General features: G+C 55.0%; 1 protein-coding gene across 1 annotated transcript; it reads right to left on the bottom strand.

The window, feature by feature from the left end:
* Positions 1-816: 816 nt before the first annotated feature.
* LOC142445574 (uncharacterized) lies at positions 817-23,157 on the bottom strand. Its single transcript, XM_075547534.1, has 4 exons — positions 23,140-23,157; positions 21,268-21,760; positions 2,855-2,969; positions 817-2,749 (listed from the first exon to the last, which is right to left on the bottom strand). Exons 1-4 carry the CDS (start codon positions 23,155-23,157, stop codon positions 2,170-2,172), a joined length of 1,206 nt encoding a protein of 401 aa, XP_075403649.1. The 3' UTR covers positions 817-2,169.
* Positions 23,158-23,482: the final 325 nt, after the last annotated feature.

The raw sequence follows: 23,482 nt of genomic DNA, 5'->3' as shown, positions 1-23,482 counted from the left end.
CCGCCCTCTTCCGAAAGGTGACACACAGGATTCTCTGAGAGACCCAGTTTTGTTTACATTTGTGTCCCTGGGTTCCTGGCCCATCCGAGGGAGCCGTAGGTTCTGTGCTGTGTGTTTGAAAACTTCCCCTCGATATTAAACTATTCCTGAACTTGTCCCATGAGCCTCTGGTTGGTTTGTTTTTTTCCCCTCTCTGCAAGGAGGCTAATTGAAATAAGGGATCAATGCTTGTCAGAGCACCCTTCCGCCTCACAATTACCCATCGGCCTTAGGCCTGGTGCCTTGGACTTGGGGCAGTGTGGGCACCCCTGGGTCAGCTCTTCGGCTGCCGTGAGCTCTGTCAGAGGTATCCAGCCTCAGCCCCACTCTGCTCCTCACCCCCAGCCCTCTGAGGGAGGCTGGCAATGTAGGCCCAAGCCGTAGGTAGTGGTACTGAAGTACCCATCTGGCCCAGACCTGGCTGGTACCCTAGACACCGAGTCACTGCTCCACGCTCACCCATCAGTCACGCTGGGCAGAGGGGCCCCACAGGGGAGCAGGGGGGGGCAGATCCCCAGGTCTGTGCTCCGGGAGGCTGGAGATGTGCCACAGTGACCTGACCTGCTCTGAGCTCTTGAAAAAAACAAGCTCCCTGCTAGCGAGTCTGCCCGGTGGGTTTCCAAGACTGGAGCACTGGGGGCTTTTAACATTTATTTTTCAGGTGGCTCCGTTGTGCAACGGATAGCGCATCGCACTTCTAGTTTATTTTGTTCAGGAGAGACAGCTTTATTGCAGGGGAGCTAAGCTGGCAGTCTGCCAACAACAGAATGTGTCACCGGTGACTTACACTGAGGACATGCGAGTCCCCATCACCTCTGCCCTTCCACAAGACCAGCTCCTTCCTCTGGCCTGGGCCTGCCACTGGCCACCAAACAGCCACCACAGCTCAGGGGCACAGGGCGAGCACTCGGGAGTCCCGCCTGCTCCCTGGAGGTGGCTTTAGGCCAAGCTATGGGGCACCTCCGGCATCTTCTCGGAGATGGCCCTGGGAGAGCCGGCAGAGTTGGGAAAGCTCGCTCTCTGGAGGCTGCTGCCAGCTGTACCACGGAAATGTGGGATCTCCCGAAGCCAAGGTGAGGTACCACTCACAGCACCTCCTCCATGAGAAGTACTGAGATCAAGGTCACGTGGGGAATAGGGAGACTGGGGTGGCTGGCTTTCTGGCTGGCCGGGATGGGTGGCTGCTTGTGTTGTTACATGCGGGGAAGAAGACAACCACGTGGGTGCCAACAAACTGGTATGAGAGCTTCCCGTTCTGAAAGTCAACATGCAACCTGTGCCCCCGGCACATGGGCGAGGGTCCCCGGTAACGTCAGTCGCACAAATGCTCATCTTTCCAGTCCTCCGTGGGTTTCGTCGGTAGTCAGCCCAGACACGACTCTGGTCTTCCGAGTCTGGGTATTCCCAGAGAGAACTAGGGCCCAGAGTCTGGAGGGAACCCCTAACTGCACAGGCACTTGGCAGCGTAGTCGGTGAGGATGCTGCCATCCTGACATCAGTCCTATGTTGGACGGCACCGAACCTGTCCAGCTCTCCGAGAGTGAACACTCTGGTGTCTGGAGCTGCGCGGCACTTTCCCGCTGTCTCCTCGAGGTTAGCAGCCCAGCGCGCGCCCATGCGGTCACCAGGGTTCTGTCTGAGTGAGGTCAAACCAAAACCCAAACTCTCCGCAGATAGAGTTCAGTCGTGCCGACTCAGCACCCGCTGTGGGTTTCTGAGACTGTAACTGCTGGCGGGAATAGAAAGCCCAGTCTTTCTCCCGAGGAGCTTCAGTGGCTTCAAACTGCCAACCCTGCGGATCACAGCCAGCCAACGCATCACCAAGACACCTGCGGAGCGCTGTGAGGTGCGGAGAGCTGGGGCCCTGACCCAGGCGACCCCTGTGCTGCACAGCAGAACCATTCCTTAGGGTCCTTGGCCTTTCCTCTGGAGACCCCCTGCGGGGCTGGTTTGGGGGTGACCACCCTTCCCAAGCCTCCAGGGCTCCTTTGACCTCCCTTTTGTCTGGAATAGGGAGGCGTGTAGGTGTGGGTCTTATCTGGAGAAGCTTCCCAATTCTAAGGACTCATCAAATCCCATTTTCATCTGTTTCTAGATTAGCTTGAGCCCATTGTTGGGCCGCTGGGATGATTAACTGCTCTGTAAACACGAGGATCCCAGGTGCCCCAGAGACCAACAGTGAGGGGGTGGGGGTCCCTGGGCTCCCTCTGAAGAGCTGCAGGGTGACCCAGAACCTTCCAAAGGGCCCCTCCCAGGCGGGCCAGCCAGGCGCTTGAGTTTTGAGCTGGTGCCAAAATGCTGTCCAGGCTGGGCAAGAAGAGCTGGGACAACTCTCTGTGAAGAGGGAAATAACTGCTTACTACCCAGCCCTGCCCTGCCCTGCCCAGCCAGGAGAGGGGAAGAGCCTCGATAAGAGGAGATAAGGAACCAAGGGCAAAGGGCGTGGCTGGGCTGCAGGGACGGCCAAAGGCGCTTGCTTTCCTGGTCCGACAATGTCCCGGAAGGCTTCTGGGAAGCAGTGGACTGGGTGGGGGGGTGAGGAAATAAAATCTTCTGAAGAGAGGAGTGCTCCAGTCTGTGGAGAAGAGGATCCAAGACCTGGAGAAGGGGTGTGGCCAGCGGTGGGCCCAAGGGTCTCCTGAGCTGGGTCCACGATGCTGCTGCCTTCATTTCTCTGGCCACAAGCACTTGTCTGAGCCCTGCGGGGTGCCTGTAAGGAGCGCCAAGGAGAACAGCCTGATTATGAGGTGGGGAAGTAGGGTGGACTCAGCCAAAGGCCCTTAGGAAGGACTTTGGGCAGCAGAACTGTGCTCACGGGGCTGGGTTTTCCGAACTAGATGGCCAGGCCTTTTCTCCGAGGTGGATGGGAACTAGCCTCTGGACCACGCGAAGACTCCGCGGACGACGGTAGAAGAGGCCTGGTCTTACGCCTTGACAAAAAAGAAGAAAAGAGAAGCCGAGTGGAAGGTGGAAAAACCTCACAGTCTATGCCATTCCGGGACATTCTTCATATCTGTCTGCGTCGAACTCTTCTTGTAATGATGACGCCTTATGTTCTTCACAATCAGAAGAAAATCGGGTTGTAAGAAAATTTTGAATCGAGGGGTTCCAGTGGATTTGAACCCTAATCTATCAGCCAGGAGAACAACAGCAACCCAACCACCACCTCACTGCCACTGAGTCGATGCAGACTCAGCCTCCTCCCAGGACAGGGTAGAAAACTGCCCCTGTGGGTTTCCGAGGCTGGAGCTCTTCCTGGGAGTAGCAAGCCCCATCTTTCTCTCTGGGACCAGCTGGTGGTTCTGAACTAAGGACCTTGCGGATCTCAGCCCGACACGTCATCACTACACCGCCAGGCTGCAACGAAGAGAAAGGGCTGCCGCAGAAAAGCACCGCACAGCATCTTAAGCTGTCACAGAGCCTGCGGACAGCTGCCCAGGCCCCTGGGCTCTTGCTGTCTGTGGCAAGAACAGGAGGCTGAAGTCAGGAGACTGAGACCCGGCTTCTTAGTGGGACCTTGAGCAAGTCATCTGTCATCTCTGTTTCCTCCCAGGTAAAGTGGGGTGGTTTCTAAAGCCTCTTTCTCCAGGCTCCCAGTAGGTAACACACTTGGAGAAACTCACAGGTGAGCCACAGCAGCAGAGCTTGGGCAGGGTGGGAGGATGGGCTGAAGGCAGAGGGTGGGGGGTTCTCTGCAGACAGTAGCTAGGACATAGCTCTCAACCAAGGGGTCAGGCAGGACATCGCTGCCCACGGAGAAGAGGGCTACCTATTCGGGCGGGGGTGCCAGGACCTGGCGGCGGGTCCTGGAAGAAGAGGGAGCAGGTTTGATCCTCCTGAGGGCCTCCCCTCGGAGAGGGGGAGAATGAGGAGAGCAGACCCATCTCAGGGAGCAGAGGGCTCTTCCAGGCCACGGGAGGCTGCTTAGGGGTGAGGGTACAGCACCGAGAGTGGAGGGCCAGCAGAGGTGGCCATTTGTTAGGGATTTGTAGACAAAACAATCCCCCCAGGTCCTTTCCAACCAAGAAATCTTATCAGGCCCAGTCCAAGTACAGTGGCCAGGGCTCCCCCCAGGAAGGCCCAAGTCATGGGTGGGGTGGGAAGGGGACTTGTCCCTGGAAGGGAGGGGTTCCTGACTCAGGGTCTTGGGGGCGGGCTTAGGCAGGGTTTGGAAAGGGGCTCCGTTTCATTACCACTGGCCCTTGCTTGTCCTGTGGGGCTGTGTGGGGCACGTCTACTCTCAGCGATGGCAAACACAGGTGCAGGGTATGCTACCTGCTGCCCAGACCCTGGTCCCAAAGCCACCTGTCTGTCTGCCTCCGCAGCTGGCTCCAAGCTTCCTTGGAAGCCTGTCCACGTTTCCAGGTTGTGTTTGGTGTTGCCTCTCCTCCAGGCCAACACCTCCTGGGTTCCTACAGCCATCAGTCAACTAACTCCGAGTTCTCCCTTGGCGATGCTGCTCCAATTTCCCAGGGGCTCAGCCACTGGGGGCCAGCTCCAGAAGGGACTTGGGTTGAGTGTAGTGACTGTAGACTTTGCCAGGGGAATCTGGATGCTAAGGTCTCTCTCTCTCTCTCTCTCTCTCTCTCTCTCTCTCTCTCTCTCTCTCTCACACACACACACACACACACACACACACACACACACACACCACCCGTCCTCACATTTTCTTTCCATAAAATGACCAGGGGGCGTGGGGAGGGAAAAAACGAGGAGCTGCTACCAAGGGCTCAAGTAAAAAGTAAATGTTTAGAAAATGATGATGGCAACAAATGTTCAAATGTGCTTGACACGATTGATGTATAGATTGTTATAAGAGCTGTAAAAGCCCCCAATAAAACAATTTATTTTTTAAAAAGATGAGACCCCTCCATCACGGCCCCTCACCCATAAGGAGAGTAACACACAAGCCAGGTCCCTTGGGTGCGCCCAGAACTTGTGGGAAGCGTGGTGACATCTGGAAACATCCAGATGGCAGCTCCCGGACAGGACGGACGCCGCGCAGGTCACTGATGTGTGCGTGAGAAGACTGTTGGCATGGGAACCGCTTTCTTCTCCAGTTACCTGTTGTGGTGAGGTGCCGTGGAATCGACTCTGACTCACGGCCACCCCACGCCCAGCAGAATGACACACACGGCCCGGCCCTGCACTGTTCTCGCAATGGTTCCTGGGCCCGAGCCCACGGACACAGCCATGGCGCCCAGCACCCATCGAGGGCCTTCCTCTTTGTCACAGATGTCCTTCTCCAGGGGCGGGTCTCTCCTGCCTGACGAGTCCAAGGTATGTCAGACCAAGTCTGGCCATCTTGGCCTCTAGCGAGCACTCTGGCCTTACTTCTTCCAGGACAGATGGGGTTGTCCTTTGAGCTGTCCCTGGGCCTTTCAGTAGTCTTCTCTAGCACAATTCAAGGGCATCGCTGCTGCTTCTCCAGTCTCCCTTATTCTGGGTACAACGTCCCATGCACACAATGCAACTGAGAATACCAGGGCTTGAGTCAGGCACACCTTAGTCCTCAAAGACACACCTTGCTCTGAAACGCTCTAAAGAGAGCCTGGGCAGCAGATTTACCTAATGTGACACATCATTTACACCCCCTAAAAAAGAACCCTGCCCCCCATACCAGCTACGTGGACAACCGACCCTCACCCCAAAAGAATTTACTTGAGAGGACGGCACTGAAGCTGCAGCTAGGGGAGAGGGGCATGTCTGATCAGAGCACATGGGAGCAAATGAAGGGGGAGGAAGAGAGTGGAGCACATCCTGGCCCATCAGACCTGGAGGACGATATCCCCATGCTGAACAATGTGGCTGATCCCACTATGAGACACGCTGTCCCTTGATGGTCCAGGGCCCTAAAGGGGACAACACTGGAGACTCAGTGTCAGGACTGGACCAGACTGACCCTGTGACACCGAGGCAAACCACTAAAAGTGTGCGGCAGAGCAACCGTGGGAGCAGAGCAGGGAGCCCCTAGGGAGTACAAAGGACAGACTCTGGGGCCAGAGCATGGTACCCCAAGGAACCTGACTGAAGGACACGCCTAGAGATCAAAAATCAGACCTTTATCTATTACAGGTTTTTCTTTCTTTCTAATTTTTTTCTTTTAATTAATTTACTCTTCCATGGGTTATTGGTTTCCTTTTTGGCTGTCATCATTGTATTCTCACTCATCGCCTATCTTGCTATGGCTTGATTTTGGGTGCATATTATTATCTCTACAGATCTATCTAGATACGATAGACTGGATGAATAGTCTGGAGGAGAAAACAATAGGACCAATGGTTCCAGGGGGACACAGGAGATGGGGAGGAGGGCAAGGAGGTGGTGCTGACCAACCCAGGGAGAGGGAAGCAACAAGTGATCCAAAATCAGTGGCAAGGAGGGTGTGAGAGGCAGGTAGGGATTCAGCAAGGGCAAAGTAACAGAGAGAAATTACTGAAACCCAAATGAAGGCTGAGCATGATAGTGGGACAAGAGGAAAGTAAAAGGAAATAGAGGAAAGAACTAGGTGACAAAGAGTATTTACAGGGGTCTAAAGACTAGAATGTACATATGTAAATATATTTATATAAGAGTGTGGGGAAACAGATCTATGTGTATATATTTATAGATTTAGTATTAAGGCAGCAGATAAACATTGAGCCTCCACTCAAGAAATTACTCAATGCAGGAACATAGTGTTCTATTAAATTGGCATTCCAGGATGCATACCTTCCCGACATGATTGCTGAAGACAAATGGGTGCATAAGCAAATGTGGTGAAGAAAGCTGATGGTACCCGGCTATCAAAAGATATAGTGTCTGGGGTCTTAAAGCCTTGAAGATAAACAAGCAGCCATCTAGCTGAGAATAAAAGCCCACATGGAAGAAGCACACCAGCCTGTCTGACCACGAGGTGTAGAAGGGACCAGTTATCAGACATCAAAGAACTAAAAATCATATCAGTGGGTGCCCACCTTCCTGATACGATCAATGAAGACAAACGTGTGCATAAGCAAATGTGGTGAAGAAAGCTGATAGTTCCCGGCCATCAAAAGATAAAGCGTCTGGGGTCTTGGAGGCTCGAAGATAAACAAGTGGCCACCTAGTTCAGAAGCAACAAAGCCCACAGGGAAGAAGCACACCAGCCTGTGTGACCATGAGCTGTCGAAGGGACCAGGTATCAAGCATCAAGGAACAAAAAAATCATATCATTGTAAATGTGTGCGTGCAGAATGGAGACTCAAAGCCCATCAGCAGCCGGACACCCACTTACTGAAGGGTTGTGGGGAGGAGATGAGTCAGTCAGGATGCAGGATAGGTAGCAACGAAGAAATATATACTTTCTTCTAGTTCTTAAATACTTCCTTCCCCCACTATCATGATCCCAATTCTACCTTACAAATCTGACTAGACCAGAGGATGTACATTGGTACAGATAGCAACTGGAAACACAGGGAATGCAGGACAGATGACTCCTTCAGGACCAGTGGTGAGAGTGGTGATGCCTGGAGGGTGGAGGGAATGTGGGATAGAAAGGGGGAACTGATTACAAGAATCTACCTATAGCCTCCTCCCTGGGGGATGACAGCAGAGAAGAGGGCCGGGGGAGATGTCGGACAGTGTAACATATGACAAAATAATAACAATTTATGAATTATGAAGGGTTGATGAGGTTGTGGGGAGTGGAGAGGGAGGGGGAAAACAAGCAACTGATATTAAGGGCTCAAGTGGAAGGCAAATGTTTTGAGAATGATGATGGCAACAAATGTACATATGCGCTTGACACAATGGACGTATGTAGGGATAGTGATAAGAATTGTACGACCCCCCAATACAATTATTTAAAAAAAAGAAAAGAACCCTGCTTCGAGAGGTGAGGGTGGGAAGCCGGTGGCACCCTGACCTCCCTGGGATCAACTTGCTGGGGTGCTGGGTGACGCCGCATCTCCACGGCCCACCTCATCTCCCATTCATAGACTCTCTTTGCCTTCCCTGGAGTGAGGTCGCAGGAGGAGGCTCAGGGTCACCAAGAAGCCACAAGTCCCTCATTGCTATACCAAGAGTTCTTGGAGGTGGCGTTTAGCTGGAGGCCATCCGTCAACAGTCCCGTGACTACTGCTCATCCCCACGCCTGGTGACAGAGCTCCTGCTGCGTGCCAGGCGTTGACGGCGTGGTGGCTTCCTCTGACATCACCTTTCATCGCCACAAGCCCACGACGACGCGGGAGCTATTATTGTTCTATTTTTAGGTGAGGACCATGGAGGCCCCAAAGAGGGCACATCTCGTCAGGTTCGGGCCGTGAGCGAGCCAGGCTGCATGCTGTGTGTGTGGGGGGTGGGTGCTCTGAGACTTGGTGGCCCCCATTTGGAAAGCAGGGTGCCTCCCCCTTCGCTCTGAGCAGAGGCCACACGGTTAGGCAGACAAGCCTACCCTGGCTCACCAGCAGGTCACTTCCCGGTGGGGACACCACCGCGGCCCAGTCTGCCAAGGGGAAGGTGTGGGCGCAGGGACAGCCAGCAGAGCAGGCCACCCCAGGGGGCGGGAACGCTGTCAGCATGAACTACACCCTGGAGGAGAGATTTCTCAAGCTCCCCAGTGTCACCCATGTCAGCAGCATTGAGAAAGGAGAAAGGAGGGCAGGCTGGGTGAGCACCCACCCAAGGGAGGTTGAGAGATCCCAGGCCTGAAGAAAGAGTGGTTGAGGGGAGCACAGGGAAGAAGCTGGAGGGCTCTGGATGGGTTAGCTCCTGGGCGAGCGCCCATCCCCGCCCTGACCCAGATCCTGACCTCCTCCCTAGAGCCCTCTTTTTCCAGCCTAACCACCCTGGTCAGCCACTCAGGCTGTGCTCATCACCTGGTCAGCCAGTCCGGCCGGCTCCTGCGCCCCCTCCCTGCCTCCCCCGCGTCTCTGGACTACAGGTAACAGGCCCGGGCGTCTCCCCCTGCCCCACGCAACGGATGAGTTGGAGACTTGGCAAACAGGACTGACTTGTGTCCCTTTGGCCAGAGGCACAGCTGAACCTGCCAGCCCTAATAACAGGGCAAAGGAGCGGACCCACCTGGTGACTCGGGAAGAGGGGGCCAGCGTGCTGCCAACTGCGGGCTTGCGGCCAGGAGGCCCTCACCCACCCCCAACCAGAGGACCTCTCTCCGCAGTACTACAGACTCAAAATGAGTCTTGGGCAGGTCCAAGTTTAGCTTTCTTGCTATCAAAGAAAAGGGTGCCCTGATGGTGGGGTGGGTGAAGCGTTGGGCTTCTAATTTAGCCACAAGGTGGATGGTTCAAACCCACCAGCTGCTCCACAGAAAACAACGGGGCCGTTGGATTCCGTAAAGACTGACAGCCTTGGAAACCCTCTGAAGCAAGTCTACCCTAGAGGGTCACCGGGAGTCGGAAGACCAGCCAGCAGCAGTGGGTTTTAGTTTAAATATAAAAGTGTTCTCATCATAATAAGAAAAAGACAACAGTAAGATGATTGGACTATTGAATTTAATGACTTGTGAATTACATGCCAATAAAACTGCTCAATGTCAAAAGAAAAGCAAGCACACACCATGCAAAATGGGAAGATTGTTTGAATGGGCAGAAGCTATTTCTGAAAGAACTTCAAGTGAGTGAATTCATGTGGAAAAATAAATCTTCATTCATCATCAGGGAGGAGCATTCAAATCGGGGTTGTTTTTAACTCATGAACAGACATCTCCCATAAGGCTTGAAGACGGAGGCCATCAATAGTGAAGGGCTGAAGCGACCTAAATGTTTTACTCCAGAATTTCAATGCATGAAACTCAAGGGAAAGGCTGCATCCACAAGAGATGATGCTGTGCAAATATTTCATACTGGGAGACCTTTACGATGGAGACTCCAAAGGAAAGGAGACCTGTGGCGGGTGATGTCGCATTGTCTGGTTTTGGAAACTTAAGCAACTGCACGTGCATCTCAGGGAGATTCTGAAGCATTCAACTATGACTCTGAGGCAAAGGGCCAAACTCTTCGGCCTTTTTTGCACGGAGTCGATGATTCTGACTCAGAGCGACCCTACACAGAGGGGAGAACTGCCCTTGTGGGTTCCCGAGACTCTAACCAAGACAGCCTCATCTTTCTCCCTCCCAGCGGCCAGTGGATTCAAACTGCCAGCCTTGCTGTTAACAGCTCAACGTGCAACCACTGCACCGCCGAGGCTCCTTAAGATGAGACTAGGGCCGGAAGCAAGAGCTGTGGAAAGAAAGGAACCAGAGAGCACGTCCATGGAATGCTGACCTCGGGAAGCTGTAACTAATGTCAGTGATCAAACTGTGTAGAAACTGCTAAAAGGGAACCTGGTTTGCTGTGTTCAACGTTCGCCCAAACACCATGAAATATTTAAAATGTTTGTAAAGATATGGAAGAGCGAAATGCCACAGTGCTCACAGGAGTAAGTTATTGCCAGGGAGTGGGGGGTGGAGAGACCATTTTTGCTTTCTTCTTTTTGCTTTTCTACACTTGGTGCCTGTGTTAATCTGGGTAGACTAGAGAAACAAATCTAGGGAGACTCAGAAGGGTATAAGAAAAAGATGTATATATCAGACTCAGGAACCGCGTGCAATGACGCCGAATGCAGGATGCTCCCAGGTTGGTGGGTTGGAAGTCTTGTGGGTCCAGTGGTGTTGTAAGCATCTCAGTGCTGGCTGGAGTCTCCGCGTGGCTTCTCTGTCTCCAGAGGTCTGGTTGCATCAGGGTAGGTCCGTGTGGCTTCTCCATGTGTCTTTCCAGTAGGGTGTCTCTCAGGGAGTGAGTCTTGTCAGTAGAGCATCTCCAAGGGTCGAGCGCAGAGAGGGAAAGTGTCTCCCACCTCCAAGGAGGGAAAAAAAAGTAGTTCCCAGAATTCTCGGGAGAAGGCCAAGCCCACACAGAGGCTGTATTGGTTATATCTTGATTGACAGACCAGACTCCACCCCTTCACTCGTAATCCTCTCAAATTGACACCAGATTCCATAACCTTTTCAGTGCCTTTTCAGCCAAGAACCTGTGTTGCTCCTGCCCTGAGAAGTGACCCAGAGATTTCCAAAGCGGCCCGGAGGACTAGAATCATGGGCTTTCTCCCATGTAAGGGTCACTGAAATGGGGCTGGGAGGGAGCCTGAGGTCACAGGCTGAGGTCACCTCAGGGGCCAGCATGAGACCTGGGGCCCCTGACTTCCTGCACTGTGCCATCAACAGGGCCACCGCTCTCGGCAGCAGAGAGGGAGACTTGGAGGCAAAGCATGAGTTTGAGGTGAGACGCTTGTGTTTTATTTCCTGTCGCTGCTGCAACAAACGGCCTCAAACGGGGTGCCATCCAGCAACAGACGTGCACGCTCTCCACAGAGCAAGACGCAGGTAGAGCTTCCCCGCCGCCCCCCCCCCCCCCGCAAGATTCCTTCCTCGCTTCCTCTAGTTTATGGTGCTTCCTGGCCACCCTTGGTGCCCCAAGGGACTTGGCCAGGTTGTGCTTGTGGTAACACAGCTCCAAGCGCGGTCTCCTTCTCCTGGCCGTCTCTGTGTGTCCGGATCTCTGTGTGTCCATCGATCGCCCTCTTCTCTGAAGGACACTCGGCATTAGATCAGGGCTCACCCTCCCCCAGGATGAACTCGTGTTACCTGATTATATCTGCCGAGACCCTCTTTCCAGCAGGAGCCATTGTCAGGTGCGGGGGTCCGGATTAGAAGTGATCTTTTTTTTTAATTTTAAGTTTATTATTATCTTTTATTTATTTATTTTAAATTATTTTTATTACTTTTTTACATTTTATTAGGGGCTCATACAACTCTTATCACAATCCATACATATACATACATCTTTTTGTGTTGTTAAATGCCATCAAGTCGGTGTGACTCTTAGTGGCCCTAAGCACCACACAACAAACACTGCCTGGTCTGGTCCTCACAACTGTGGCCGCCACGGTGTCCACCCATGTCCTGGAAGGCAGTCCTCTTTGTCGCTGCCCCTCTGCTTCCCCGAACATGATGGCCTTCTCTAGGGACGGGTCTCTCCTGACAAGTCCAAAGAAGGCAAGAGGAAGTCTTGCCATCCTTGTCCGTAAGGAGTGCTCTGGCCGCTCTTCTTCCAGAAAATACTTATTTGTCCTTTTGGGGCCACGGTCCTGTCACTGTTCTTCGCCAGCACCACAATGCAAATGTATTCATTCTCCTTTGGTCCTCTTTATTCAATGTCCAACTTTCACATGCATGGAGGGGGGGACACACTGTAACCTTTCTGTGACTAGGTGTCAGTGCCCACATAGTGAAAGTAACTGTACTGCAGGATTATGTCAAAGAACAAAGAAGACAATCGTTTGCTTTGTAAAGCAGAAAGCTCTACACCAGGGGTTCTCAACCTTCCTAATGCTGCAACCCTTTCATACAGTTCCTGGTGTGCTGGTGACCCCAACCACAGAATTCTTTTCCTTGCTACTTCATCACTGTAATTTTGCTATTGTGATGAATCGGGCGACCCCTGTGAAAGAGTCATTCAACACCCAAAGGGGTCACAACCCACAGGTTGAGAACCGCCGCTCTACACGGATGTTGGAGGCCATAGGTAGTTAGGAGCTCTCTACTCTGGCATAAGCTTGGCAAGAAAGGTGATCGGTTATGGAGGGACCCGGGCGGGATGGAGATGGGGACAATTGTTCCACGTGGTTCAAACTCAAACTCAAGGATGGCTGGGCCTCATAATAACAGACTTGAAAAATAACAATAAGCTCACTCTGCGCTCCACGCCTGGTACTGGGAGGATTTCTGAGCCCTAGGGGGCATGGAGAGTGGGGATGAGCAACACCTGCTCAGTCAGGTGTGGGGCGCTGGGAAGAAGTGGGGGGCTGTGGCCCCCTTCACCTGTCCTTGTTGACTCGTTTGGACACAATGCTTGGGGGCTGAGTTGGGTGGACCATCTAAGGAGACTGGGCAAGGCTGGGTGGGGGTTCTGGTTGGATGGGTCCCCACCCTGCACAGGACAGGGGGAAGTGATTGCTCTGGGAGGTGGTGGCAAGCACGCTGGTGAATTCAAGCCCCTTTTGGTTGCTCTGACAGCTCCCTCCCTGCTTCTGCAGAGTGCAGCCCCAACCATCCTCAAAGAGAGCCATCCTCTGCCTTCCCCCTGGATGGGAAGGGTGGGCTCACCCAGGGAAAGGCTGGCCAAGGAGTGTCCGTGCCTGGGACCTTGGGCTTGACCCTGCCACTCCAGGTCCTCCCAGTGAAGCAGCTAGCTCTTGGAGCCACCCTTCTCTGCACCCCCTGGGGTGCCCTTCCATTTGTTTTGCCTCCTGTGAGTCTTCCTGGTCTTCTGACCTGCTCTCCCTCTGCCTGCCCCGTTTCCCCTCTTCCTCATCCCTCTCTCGGTCCAGTTGGCATCTCGTGTCACCGATGTCTGTCCTAGACAACCCCGACGGCCTGAGCTAAGAGACGGCCCCACACAGCAGAGGCCTCGCGCCCTCAGCGACTGCTTTCCTTCCTTCCTCTCTCAGCCCATCTCCAAATGATCCACACGCCTAAATAGTACGTTTGCCTTTCTAGAGCTTGGCATAATTCCGTTTTTCGCCTAATGCTTCTGCCCACCCTGGCCCCCAGCCTCCCTCCCAGACCCAGCCCGCCCCCTCCTCCTCTGTGGGAGCCTCTGATTTCGCACACTCTGCTGGTGCTGACATGCCCTAGACTGAAAGTACTTCTCCAGGTGTGGTTTCGCCTGGTGCTCGGCGAGAACAGGGTGCCTCCTGCCGTGGGTGGGGAGAGCAGTCGGGGAACAGCCTGGCCAGGGTGCAGCTGGCAGGGCTTCCTTTGCTTAGCCCCGCTATGCAGCGGGGTGCCAGGATGGGAGCTCTCAGTGTCCCACTCCTTCCTGGGAACCCCACCCCACTGCGTGTGTGTGTGTGTGTGTGTGTGTGTGTTTCTAATCTGAATCTCGTTTTGAAATCTCCTGCCCAAGGGATTTCCCAACACTTCTTAGGTTTGAATCAACTGGCTGTTTATACTCCTGCTCAGGGAAGGGCCAGCAGGTGGGCTGAGGGACTGGCACTCCCTCCGCCTGCAGCCACACCTCACCTCGGGACAGTCATCGGCCTGGCGGCATCTGGACAAACAGATCCATCCCCTCTTATCACCCACGGAGGAAAAACACCAGGGAGGTGGCAGTCTGAGAACAGGGCCCGCGTGGTGGGCACCCGCCCTGCTGTAACAAGGAACAGGGAGCTCCCAGCTGTAGGCTCCAGAGTGGCCCAGAGAGGACTGTGGAAGCCCAGCCCCTCCCTGCGGGCAGTCACCAGTCTACAGCTCACCTCAGCCGCTGCCTTCTGTGCTGGGGCAGGTATGCCCCTGGCCATGGACCCCAGCCCCAGGTAACGGAGTCAGGCTGTGGGAATGCCAACGAGGTCATGCCAACCCTCTGCTCAGCAGCTAACCAAAAGGTGTCTAGGCAGAAAGGCTTGGCAATCTCCCCAAACATCCGCCGTGGAAACCCTGTAGCTTGTACACCAGAGATCCTCCAAGCGAAGGAAGACACGTTGTGGAAAATGTACCTGCTGGGGGCGGGGGCGGGGGAAAACGAGGAGCTGATACCAAGGGCTCAAGCAGAAGGAATGTTTTGAAAAGGATGATGTCAACATATGTACAAATGTGTTTGACACAATGGATGTATGATATAAGAGCTCCAATAAAATAATTTAGTAACAAAAAAACTGACAGCTGTCGCTGAACAAAGTGTACAGAAACTGTCCGGTGAGACCCTGATTTACTGTACCCAGACTCCCCAAGTACACAACACAGTACAACTTGGAAATCACCTGCTGCCTGTGGCCACAGGGATGACTCTAAGGGCCAGTGACAGTGGCGGGGTGGAATCGGCAGGGCGGGGCTCTGCAGGGGCCAGTCAACACAACACCTTGCTGGGTTTTCATTTGGCTAACCTGCTCACAGCTGCAGCCCTGCCCCCGGCCCCTGCATGCCCAGGACAGGGGAAACAGCGGGCATCGGTCAGCCCCGGGCTGTCGTCACCCTCACCAGCCTGTGCCGCTGCTGGAACAGAGCCCTGCGCTGCTCTGAGAGGGAGCCGGCCACAGTGTGGCAAGCACTTGTCCTTGGCACTTGGTGTCACTCTTGCTTCACCTTGGCTCAGCTGAGAGCCTTAAAGGGACTGGTGTCGGTCAGTTGCAGAGGGCCAGGCCACTTCTGCCTCTCCCACACTTGCCATATACTCACACACACTCCTTGCACACACACACAGGCACACCGGGGCACACATTCAACCATGCGTGAGCATACGCTCACTTGAACACACTCACCCACACTTGTGCACATGACACATCCACTCACTTGCACACACCCACAAGCATGGAAACATACCTATCCTGACACACTGGCACTCACAAACACTAACATGAGACACCTGCTCACACACATAGACATGTGTGGACACATATTCACACACAGACTAACATACACACTCATACTACACACGTGGATGCACAGACTCGCACGCACACCCCAGGGCCAAGGCTATCTCCCCAACGTCAGGACAGGTGTACAGGAAGAACAGCACCACACAGTATGGGTCAGAGCGGGGGGCATCTGAAAAGGAGGGACCCATCTCTCTTGGGTGGAACCAGCACCTGGCATTTTGTTTTTTTCCAATCATTTTATTGGGGGCTCGTACAACTCTTAACACAATCTATATCCTGGCATTTTTTAAAGCCTCCAACTGCTCAGGAGACAAACCCGAAGCGGAAATGGCAGTTTCTCTGGGCATCAAACTGCCAGGTTCTGGTGGCAGGGACATGGAGAAGGTGCGTGGAAGCCACCTGTGGCCAGGTCGCTGGCTCCCGAGCCTGCCTTAGTCCACGTGTCCTAGTTGCCCCAAGCACCAGTTCACAGTGTGTCTCTGTTGAGAACAGGTTTAAGGAGCCCTCGTGGTGCAGTGGTGCCGTAGTGGGCCGAGATCCACAGGGTGGTTTGAGACCACCAGCCACGCAGAGAGAGAACTGAGGTGCTTTCAAGTCCCTACCCTGTCGCTGGGAGTCGGCATCCACTGGCAGGCAGTGAGCTTGGCGTTCAGGTTTAGAGAAGGGTTTTCTAACCCCTGAGCAGGATAAATCGGCTCATTCTCCATGGCCACACCTGGGCTCCTGGCTGCTCCCTTGTCTCCTGCCCTCATCAGACTCGGCCAGGCTCCTCTCCAGAAGGGTGCAGACTTCTGAGCTTCTCCAGCCTCCTCTGGCACCCCCACCCACTGTCACCAGAAGGTCCCTTCGTCGTTGAGGTCCTCCGGTGGGCAAATGACTCTCCTGGGGACAGCGACTCTGCCTTTGGGACTCTGCCTTTGGGACAAGCCTCGCTGACATTGTCCTCCTGGGAAATCGGACGCCGAGGGACGGTGGCCTGGCTGAAGGAGTGAGACAGGGAGGGGTCACCAGTAGAAGGGCATGTCCTGGCCCCACACTCCCGCCGCCGGCACAGCCACTATCCAGGCCACAAGGCTGGCAGCGCCCTTTGTTGCTTCAGCCGAGGAGGCTGTCAGACCTGACTGGGTTCCCCTCTTGCAACCCCAACCCCAACCCCCAGCAGGATTAACCATTTCCCTGCTTCCTCGACTTTGAAATCCCCTCATAAACGGGCTCGAGCTGCTCAAACGGGCGGTCAGAGGAAACCATCTTTCACCCCACCTGTCACGTATCCCTGGTCCAAGGGCGGGAGGATGCAGCCAGCCCAGCCAGTCACCCAGGGGTGACTGCGAGGACGCACAGTGGCTGAATTCCCACTGATCCCACTTCTGAGACTCAGACGGGGGCAGCAGTCAGGGGCGACTCTCCGATCCTAGGCAGTGGATGGGCATTCAGGTGCCAGGAGGCTGGTTGTTGACCCACGGGTAACAGCCAAGTGGATCCCATACACTCTTCCCAAGCGCCTTCCGCTCCTCAACTCTCTCAGGAGGGAAAGGAAGCTGTTCGGGCCATAGCAGAGATGCTCAGGGAACCAGACTTCTCCTCACCCAGGTCAGGGAAGAAGTAGAAATGGATTCACAGGGCAGGTCTGGCCCCCACAGCCATGGCCAATTAGATGCTGGGTTTGGGTGACTCCGGGCGCTGGGATGAATTTGACCAGCTCCAAGCCCCGCCCCCTACTGTCCCGCCTTCCCCAAACTTTGTAAACAACAGAAACGCTCATGCGGGGTCAGGTCGGCTGGCTGTAAGCAGCAAGAACAGTCCGCTCAGCAGACAAGAAGGCCTAGGCGGGGCTGGTCCCCTTCCTGCGTTGTCTTTAAAGCTGGTCCTGCGGACCCCCAGGACTCCTAGTTTAACCAGCTTATAAACCCGGGGTGACCCTTCATATCCAATGGTGAGCTCATTGATTTCATCCCTGACATCAAAGAGGCTGCGCCGGGGGGGTCCTCATCGCAGGTCATTGCCCCCAGCCTGTCCCCTTCCAGTGGCTTCTCTCACCTCAGCTCATCTGAGTGATGCGACCTGGGGTCCTGGGGCCGGAGGCCTGAACGCTGGGTGTGGGAAGATGCAGTCTCACTCACCAGCAGCGGGGTATCCTTCACACACATACTTGGAAGGGTAGGGGGCTGTGCTGGGTTCTCTAAGCTCCAGTTCAAAGTACTCAGATTTCAGCAACTGTTGGTTATCACCGTGGTTTTTCTCCAAAGTGTTTGAGTGCCGTGATAGTTAAGCACTCCGCTGTGAACTGGAAGGTCAGAGGTTCAAACCCACTAGACGCTCCGAGGGAGAACGATGGGGTAATTTGTTTACTTGAAAATGTACAGCCTTGGAAACCCGGCGGGGTCCTAAACTCTATCCTATGGGGTCACTGAGAGTTGGCATCACTCACTGGGTTTTTCCCCATTTCCAAATCATAAAACCATTAAGTGTAAGGGAGTCAATGTAAAATAAACTACAAGGTGGTAAACAAAGGAAACCGACAGTGGCCTGCTGCCAGGGTGAGTCTAACTCGGGAACCAACGCAGCCACAGCACTGCCCTGTGGGACAGCCAGGACCAGCCTCCCATCCGGGGGCTATCAGTGGGCACCCATTGGGCTGTCACCTATGGAGACATGCCAGGCCCCAGCTGGATCGGAAGGTGCCTTTCTAGCCGATCCACTTGTTTCTGACCGCTAATGGTGGTGGTGAGAAGGCCTGGGAGGCACAGACGGTTCGCGGTGGGACTCCTAGTGAAACGGTTGGAGGTTCAGACTCAGCCAGGGGCCCCTGGGAGGTGAGACCTGGGGACATGCTAAAGGTCTTTGGCCTCAAAAAGCCTACAGAACGGCTGTGCTTCGCACACATGGGGTTGCCATGAGTCGGAAGTGACTCTAGTCACTCAGGACACTGCTGCTGTTTGGGGCGTCGCCCGAGTATTTTGGGAACAAGGCCCAGCTGGGACAGGGCCCCAGAACAGCATGGCTGACTTTCAGAGCTCAGTATGACCCTGCTGTCCCAAACCTGGCGTTCATAATCTATTCATGATGCAGACAGACAAACTTCAGAATTAGGTCTGCTCTGAGCACTCTGAAGAGGCCTGGTGGTGCAGTGAGGGGGTTATATGTTGGATTGCTATCCAAAAGATCGGCAGTCCAAACCCACTAGCCGCTTCAAAGGGGAAAGATGAGGCTGCCTGCCTCCTTCTGTAAAGACTTAAAATCTCGGAGACCCAGAGGGGCAGTCTTATGCCAGGGTGGCTATGAGTCAGAATCGGTTCTATGGCAGTTTGTTACGTGCACTCCAACCTCAGCCCTTGGTTCCATCCTCTCTCTCCGGGACAAGCCGCCAGCTTACTGACAGGACCTTGGGAGTGTTGTGATTGCCACCCTAACTTCCCGTGACTTCTGGAATGCAGCCCGGGAGCCCGAGTCTCCCACGTGAGTCTTTATTTGCGGGTTCAGCTGCTCTAGTCATCATCCTGGGTTTTAGTGGTATCACCAAGACAGAAGGAGTCCCCATCCTGTGGGTATGGCCCAGGCCCCACAAAGCCATCGCGGCATCCTAAGAGGTCACGCAGATCCATCCACTCAACTAGACAGCCTGTCATCTCTGCCACCTGGCTCTCAGAGACACCAAGAAGCACCCCAGGAGCAACAGCCCTCCCCCCCACATTTGCTCCTCTTGTGGCAGGACAAAGGGCCCCCCTGAATGCAGGGGCAGGTTACCTGGAATGCAGAGAAGGCCCCAGAAACAGTAGGCTGTGCGGGTCTGAGTGGGAGGCCGAGCGGAAAGCAGGTGACGAAACAGAAATGCCTCCATAGCAGAGCTGATCTAGCACCCAGATTGGCTGGCTCCTCTGGAACTCATCTTCCTTCCGTGGCTTCTGCTCTCCTCTGGGCATGGCAAACACTTGGGCCCCTTCCAGAATGGAGAGCCGGAGCAACACCAGGCTCAGCATGCAGTTGGGGCCAGTCTGTGCAGAGCAGTGGCTGGCAGAGGACAATGGGGATGCTCACAGACACAGAACAGGAGCCGTGGAGAAGACACAGCCCTGGCCTCTTGAGCTTTGGAAGGCACACCTGCTCCTAAAATAGCCTGCTCAGGCCAGAGCTTCATACTGGAAACTTGCTCTCCTACCAGCTCACTGGGTCTCCAAACTCAAACTCACTGTCATCGAGGCCATGCTGACTCATGCTGACTCAGTGACCCTATGGGACAGTATAGAGTTTCCCAGAGTGGAACCCTTGACAGGTATAGAAAGCCCGTCTTCCTGCCCCACCCCTGGAGCGGAGAGTGGTTTCGAACTGCTGGCCTTGAGGTGTCACCATTCATTACGCCACCAGGGCTCCTATCAGCCAGCCTCAATGACGACCCTTCATTTTCATTCCTGTCTCCTCTTGCTCTGGCAGCAAGGTCAAAGCACCAGCCTCTGGCCACTCTCCTTCCTCACAACTGCTCCAGAGAAGCCAAATCAGGCCAGCCGGAATCTGTTGCAGGGCGCAGGCTCTCCATAAGCTGAACACACCTCCCCAACTCTGTCTGTGCCTGGACTCACACAGATAGTTAACTGTTCCTGAGCTTCTGCTGCACCGCATCCCGGTTTCTTTTTTTTTATCAAAGTGGTTTGCCACCCAAACAGCCAAAATTGTCATTCAAACCCATAGTGACTACCCACGTTTAACAGACTGATCAACGCCCCGTCCTGTGCCATCCAATTTCTGTACCACTGCCTCCAAAGACCAACATTTTAAAAAGTTTCTCTAACTGTAATTTAGTAATGATTTCTAAAGGGCTTGCGTCGTAAGGCGTGGAGAGGAATCTGGAATATTCTAGAGGGGCAGGGAGCTCTGGGGGTCCCGCTCTCCTCACAGCCTGGGCTAGGTCACTCCTAAGGAGCCAGCGAGCCGCTGGCAGGTCTCTGAAGTGCTGATGGCCGGGGTGGGGGGGGGGGGGCAGGCTGATGTGTGTTTGGACAAAGGACCAGTGTGTTTGCTGCCCTGGAAACAGACCGCCCCAGAAAACCAAGGGGGTGGCTGCTGTCCACTACTAGGGGTCAGCGCGGAAACCGAGCCTTGGGACCGCCTTTTTGCCCTCAGGAGCCCCCACCTACTACCCCCCACAGCCCCACCTCCTTTGACCCTAGAGTCCATTAAACTGACCAAGGAAGGTGGTCAGACACGGCCTCCAAATCAGAGTGACCCACAATTTCCTTTTTTCTCCCCCCAAATCAGTCTCCTCTTTCACACTGTGACATGCCCACAGTAGACCATGGCTTCTTCCCCGAAGGCTCCCAGGCGGGGGGTCCTAAGTGGTGGTCCTTTCCGGCCGAAAATGGGAATCGTCCGTCAAAATGAAAGCACGGGGAGGGAGGGAGCGACTGGGACCGGGGACTTGGGCAGAAACAGACCACGGAGACGGAGACGCAGCGGCGGGCAGAAATAACGCACCAGCAGCCATCGGGTTTTTTAAAAAGGGGCGAAAAAGGAAATAACACGGGAACCTGTTCTACCACCCGACTCCGGTTAGAAGACACTTTTAACAACGTGAGGAAAGCGAAACTAGACGTGGGTGGGGTGGGAATGCCGCCAGGTCATGCCGCCTGGAGACACGCGTGACTGCGCCGACCTGGCGGACGTGCCACCCGGCACCCCCGCCGCCCCTGTGGCTGCCACCGCCACGCTAGCTAGCTGTTGGGGCTCCCCGCCCGGGGCCGGGCCTCTGCCTGAGGGCGTCCTGGCGCACCCCCCCACACCCCCTCCCGGAAGGACAGAGGGTGACTTGAGTCCCCTGACCGCAGCTCGGGAGGAAGCGTTTACCTGGGGAAACACAGGTTCGAGGTTCCTGTGAGTCAGGGCCGGCTGGGTGGCGAGGGCTGGGCCGGCCGCGGGGTGCCCTCCTCGTCGGTCGGCGGACGCCGGCCCGCCCGCGCCCCCTGGTGGCCGGCGAGCGCCGCCCCGCTGCGCGCGCCGCTGGCCGGCCAGGTGCTCGGCTGCCCTCTGGTGGACAGGATGCTCGCCACCGACGCCGCGGGCGCCCGTCTCGGCCGGGAGTCCCACGGGGGCAGAGGGCAGGCGTGGCCCCCTCGACCTGTTTGCGCCCGCACCAGGTGGCAGTGATGGTAGCACTGTCCCCGCACACCTGCAGGCACGGGCAGTTACGGGGTGACCGGGTGGGGGGTGGGGGTCCGTTTCTACCCTGGCCTGCCTTCCCCACCCTTGCCTTCTGCCATCCCGCTTCCCGGCCCTGGGCTGACTGTCTCTCCCATGTCCCTGGGCCAGGCTGTGCCAGCAGCCTGGCGAGCTGTACAAACTGAGAAGCGGGCGCTGCTCCCGGCAGACACCCTGCCTTTTTTGGTTTTGTTTTTCTTATGAGAGCACTCATTTAAATTCACTTTTCTGCCAAGGAGCCATTCAGTATCAACACCCCCCCCACCCCCACATACACACACACACACACACTCTAGATGACACATCCCCTGCATGGGGGACTTCTTTTACTGCGGCCACTGCACAGTAGCTGGACCTGAATCTGCTGGACAAATACCGGGCTGAGTCATAAGAGGTCCCTGGGCAAAGTCAGAAGCACCTCCTGCTCTGTGTGTGTGTGTGAGAGAGAGAGAGAGAGAGAGAGAGAGAGAGAGAGAGAGAGAGAGAGAGAGAGAGAGAGAGAGAGAGAGAGAGAGGAAGAATTAGTGTTATCAGTGAGGGCAGGTGATACCACTGCTGTGCACAAGGGGGAGGCCACTGTGTCACTCTGTGAAGGCACATTACATACTGGAAGCTGTGTGGACTTCCCCCTCAATTAACAACAACAACAAAAAACATGAAGAAGGAAGAAGAAGAAAAAGGGCAGAACTGTAATATAATATTTATGATCGCGAGGTACAGACACTACCCATTGCTGATAAAGTGGCCAGGGGCCTGACTTTGACAGAGTGCTGGCGGGAGAGCTGGTGTACATGTCACCTCACTGACAGCAGCGGTCCCTCCCAACATGCCCTTGGCCTGGTAGAGGTGGAAACTGAGGCCCTTGGCCTTTCAGTTAACAACTTCCTGTTCCTCAAGCAAGCCAGCCATGCTGCCCGGGGCAGGCACTGACCTTGCTGCACCCCCAGCTGGGGATGGACCTCCTGCCAGCCGGCACTCTTTTCCATAGCCTTCTTTCCTGACTGGCTTCCTGACCTGCTTCCAATCTAATGGGTCTTTCCTGAGAGCCTCCCTCTGCTTTCAAAGAGGACCCCACTTCCCCACCAACATCCACCCCCCCACCCCTTGCTCAGCCTTGTTTTTCCCCGGGATTAAAAACCAACCCACCGGTGGTCCTCCAGTGCAGTCTCACTCTCAGAGAACCCGAGGGCAGGGAAGAGCCCCACAGGGCTGCTGGGGCGGCCTCGTCTTCCTCCCGTGTGGTTGAACCGCTGACCTGTGGGTTAGCAACCTAATACCTAACCCACCAGGGCACCTGTCTTCAAAGTGAATCCCTATTATCTGGTGACACAGTTTTTTTCTGTCGCCTCCCTTCAAGGGTGGCTGCCTAACTCCAGGCACACACCAGAGGCCTAATAAATACTTGTGAAATGAATAGGCAGGACTTGACCTTGAGCTGGGCTGGCTCTTTGGGGAGGGCAGCCTGGGAGTTTTAGGCCGCCCTCAGTAGACATGAAATTAGAATGCACCTGAGCTAAGTACCACTTGTTGGCGGGCCATGGCCAAGGGTCACCATGTCCACAGATTGTTCCCTGTGTGGTCCTCCGGTCCCCCAGGGCAAGGCACCTATCTGTGTATTGCTGGGTCTCAGGCTGGGGGGTGAATCGGTCCATTCGATCCCGGTAAGGTAAGAAATGATCGAGTCCGAGCAATATCCACACAGAGGCACAGGAGATGGTGCACATCTGGGTCCCACCCTGGATGCCTCACCGGGGCGGGGAGCCTGGGAGGAGAGTATGCACAGGGGTCAGAGTCCAAGGAGCAGCGTGACGTGGCCTCTGGGGCCCCACGCAGGACTCTCAGAACCTTGTATGTTGAATTCTCC

Source organism: Tenrec ecaudatus, chromosome 4 (genome assembly GCF_050624435.1).
Source record: "Tenrec ecaudatus isolate mTenEca1 chromosome 4, mTenEca1.hap1, whole genome shotgun sequence".
NCBI classification, from domain to species: domain Eukaryota; kingdom Metazoa; phylum Chordata; class Mammalia; order Afrosoricida; family Tenrecidae; genus Tenrec; species Tenrec ecaudatus.
Note: the sequence above shows the minus strand (reverse complement) of the source record. Positions and strands in the feature narration are given on the sequence as shown.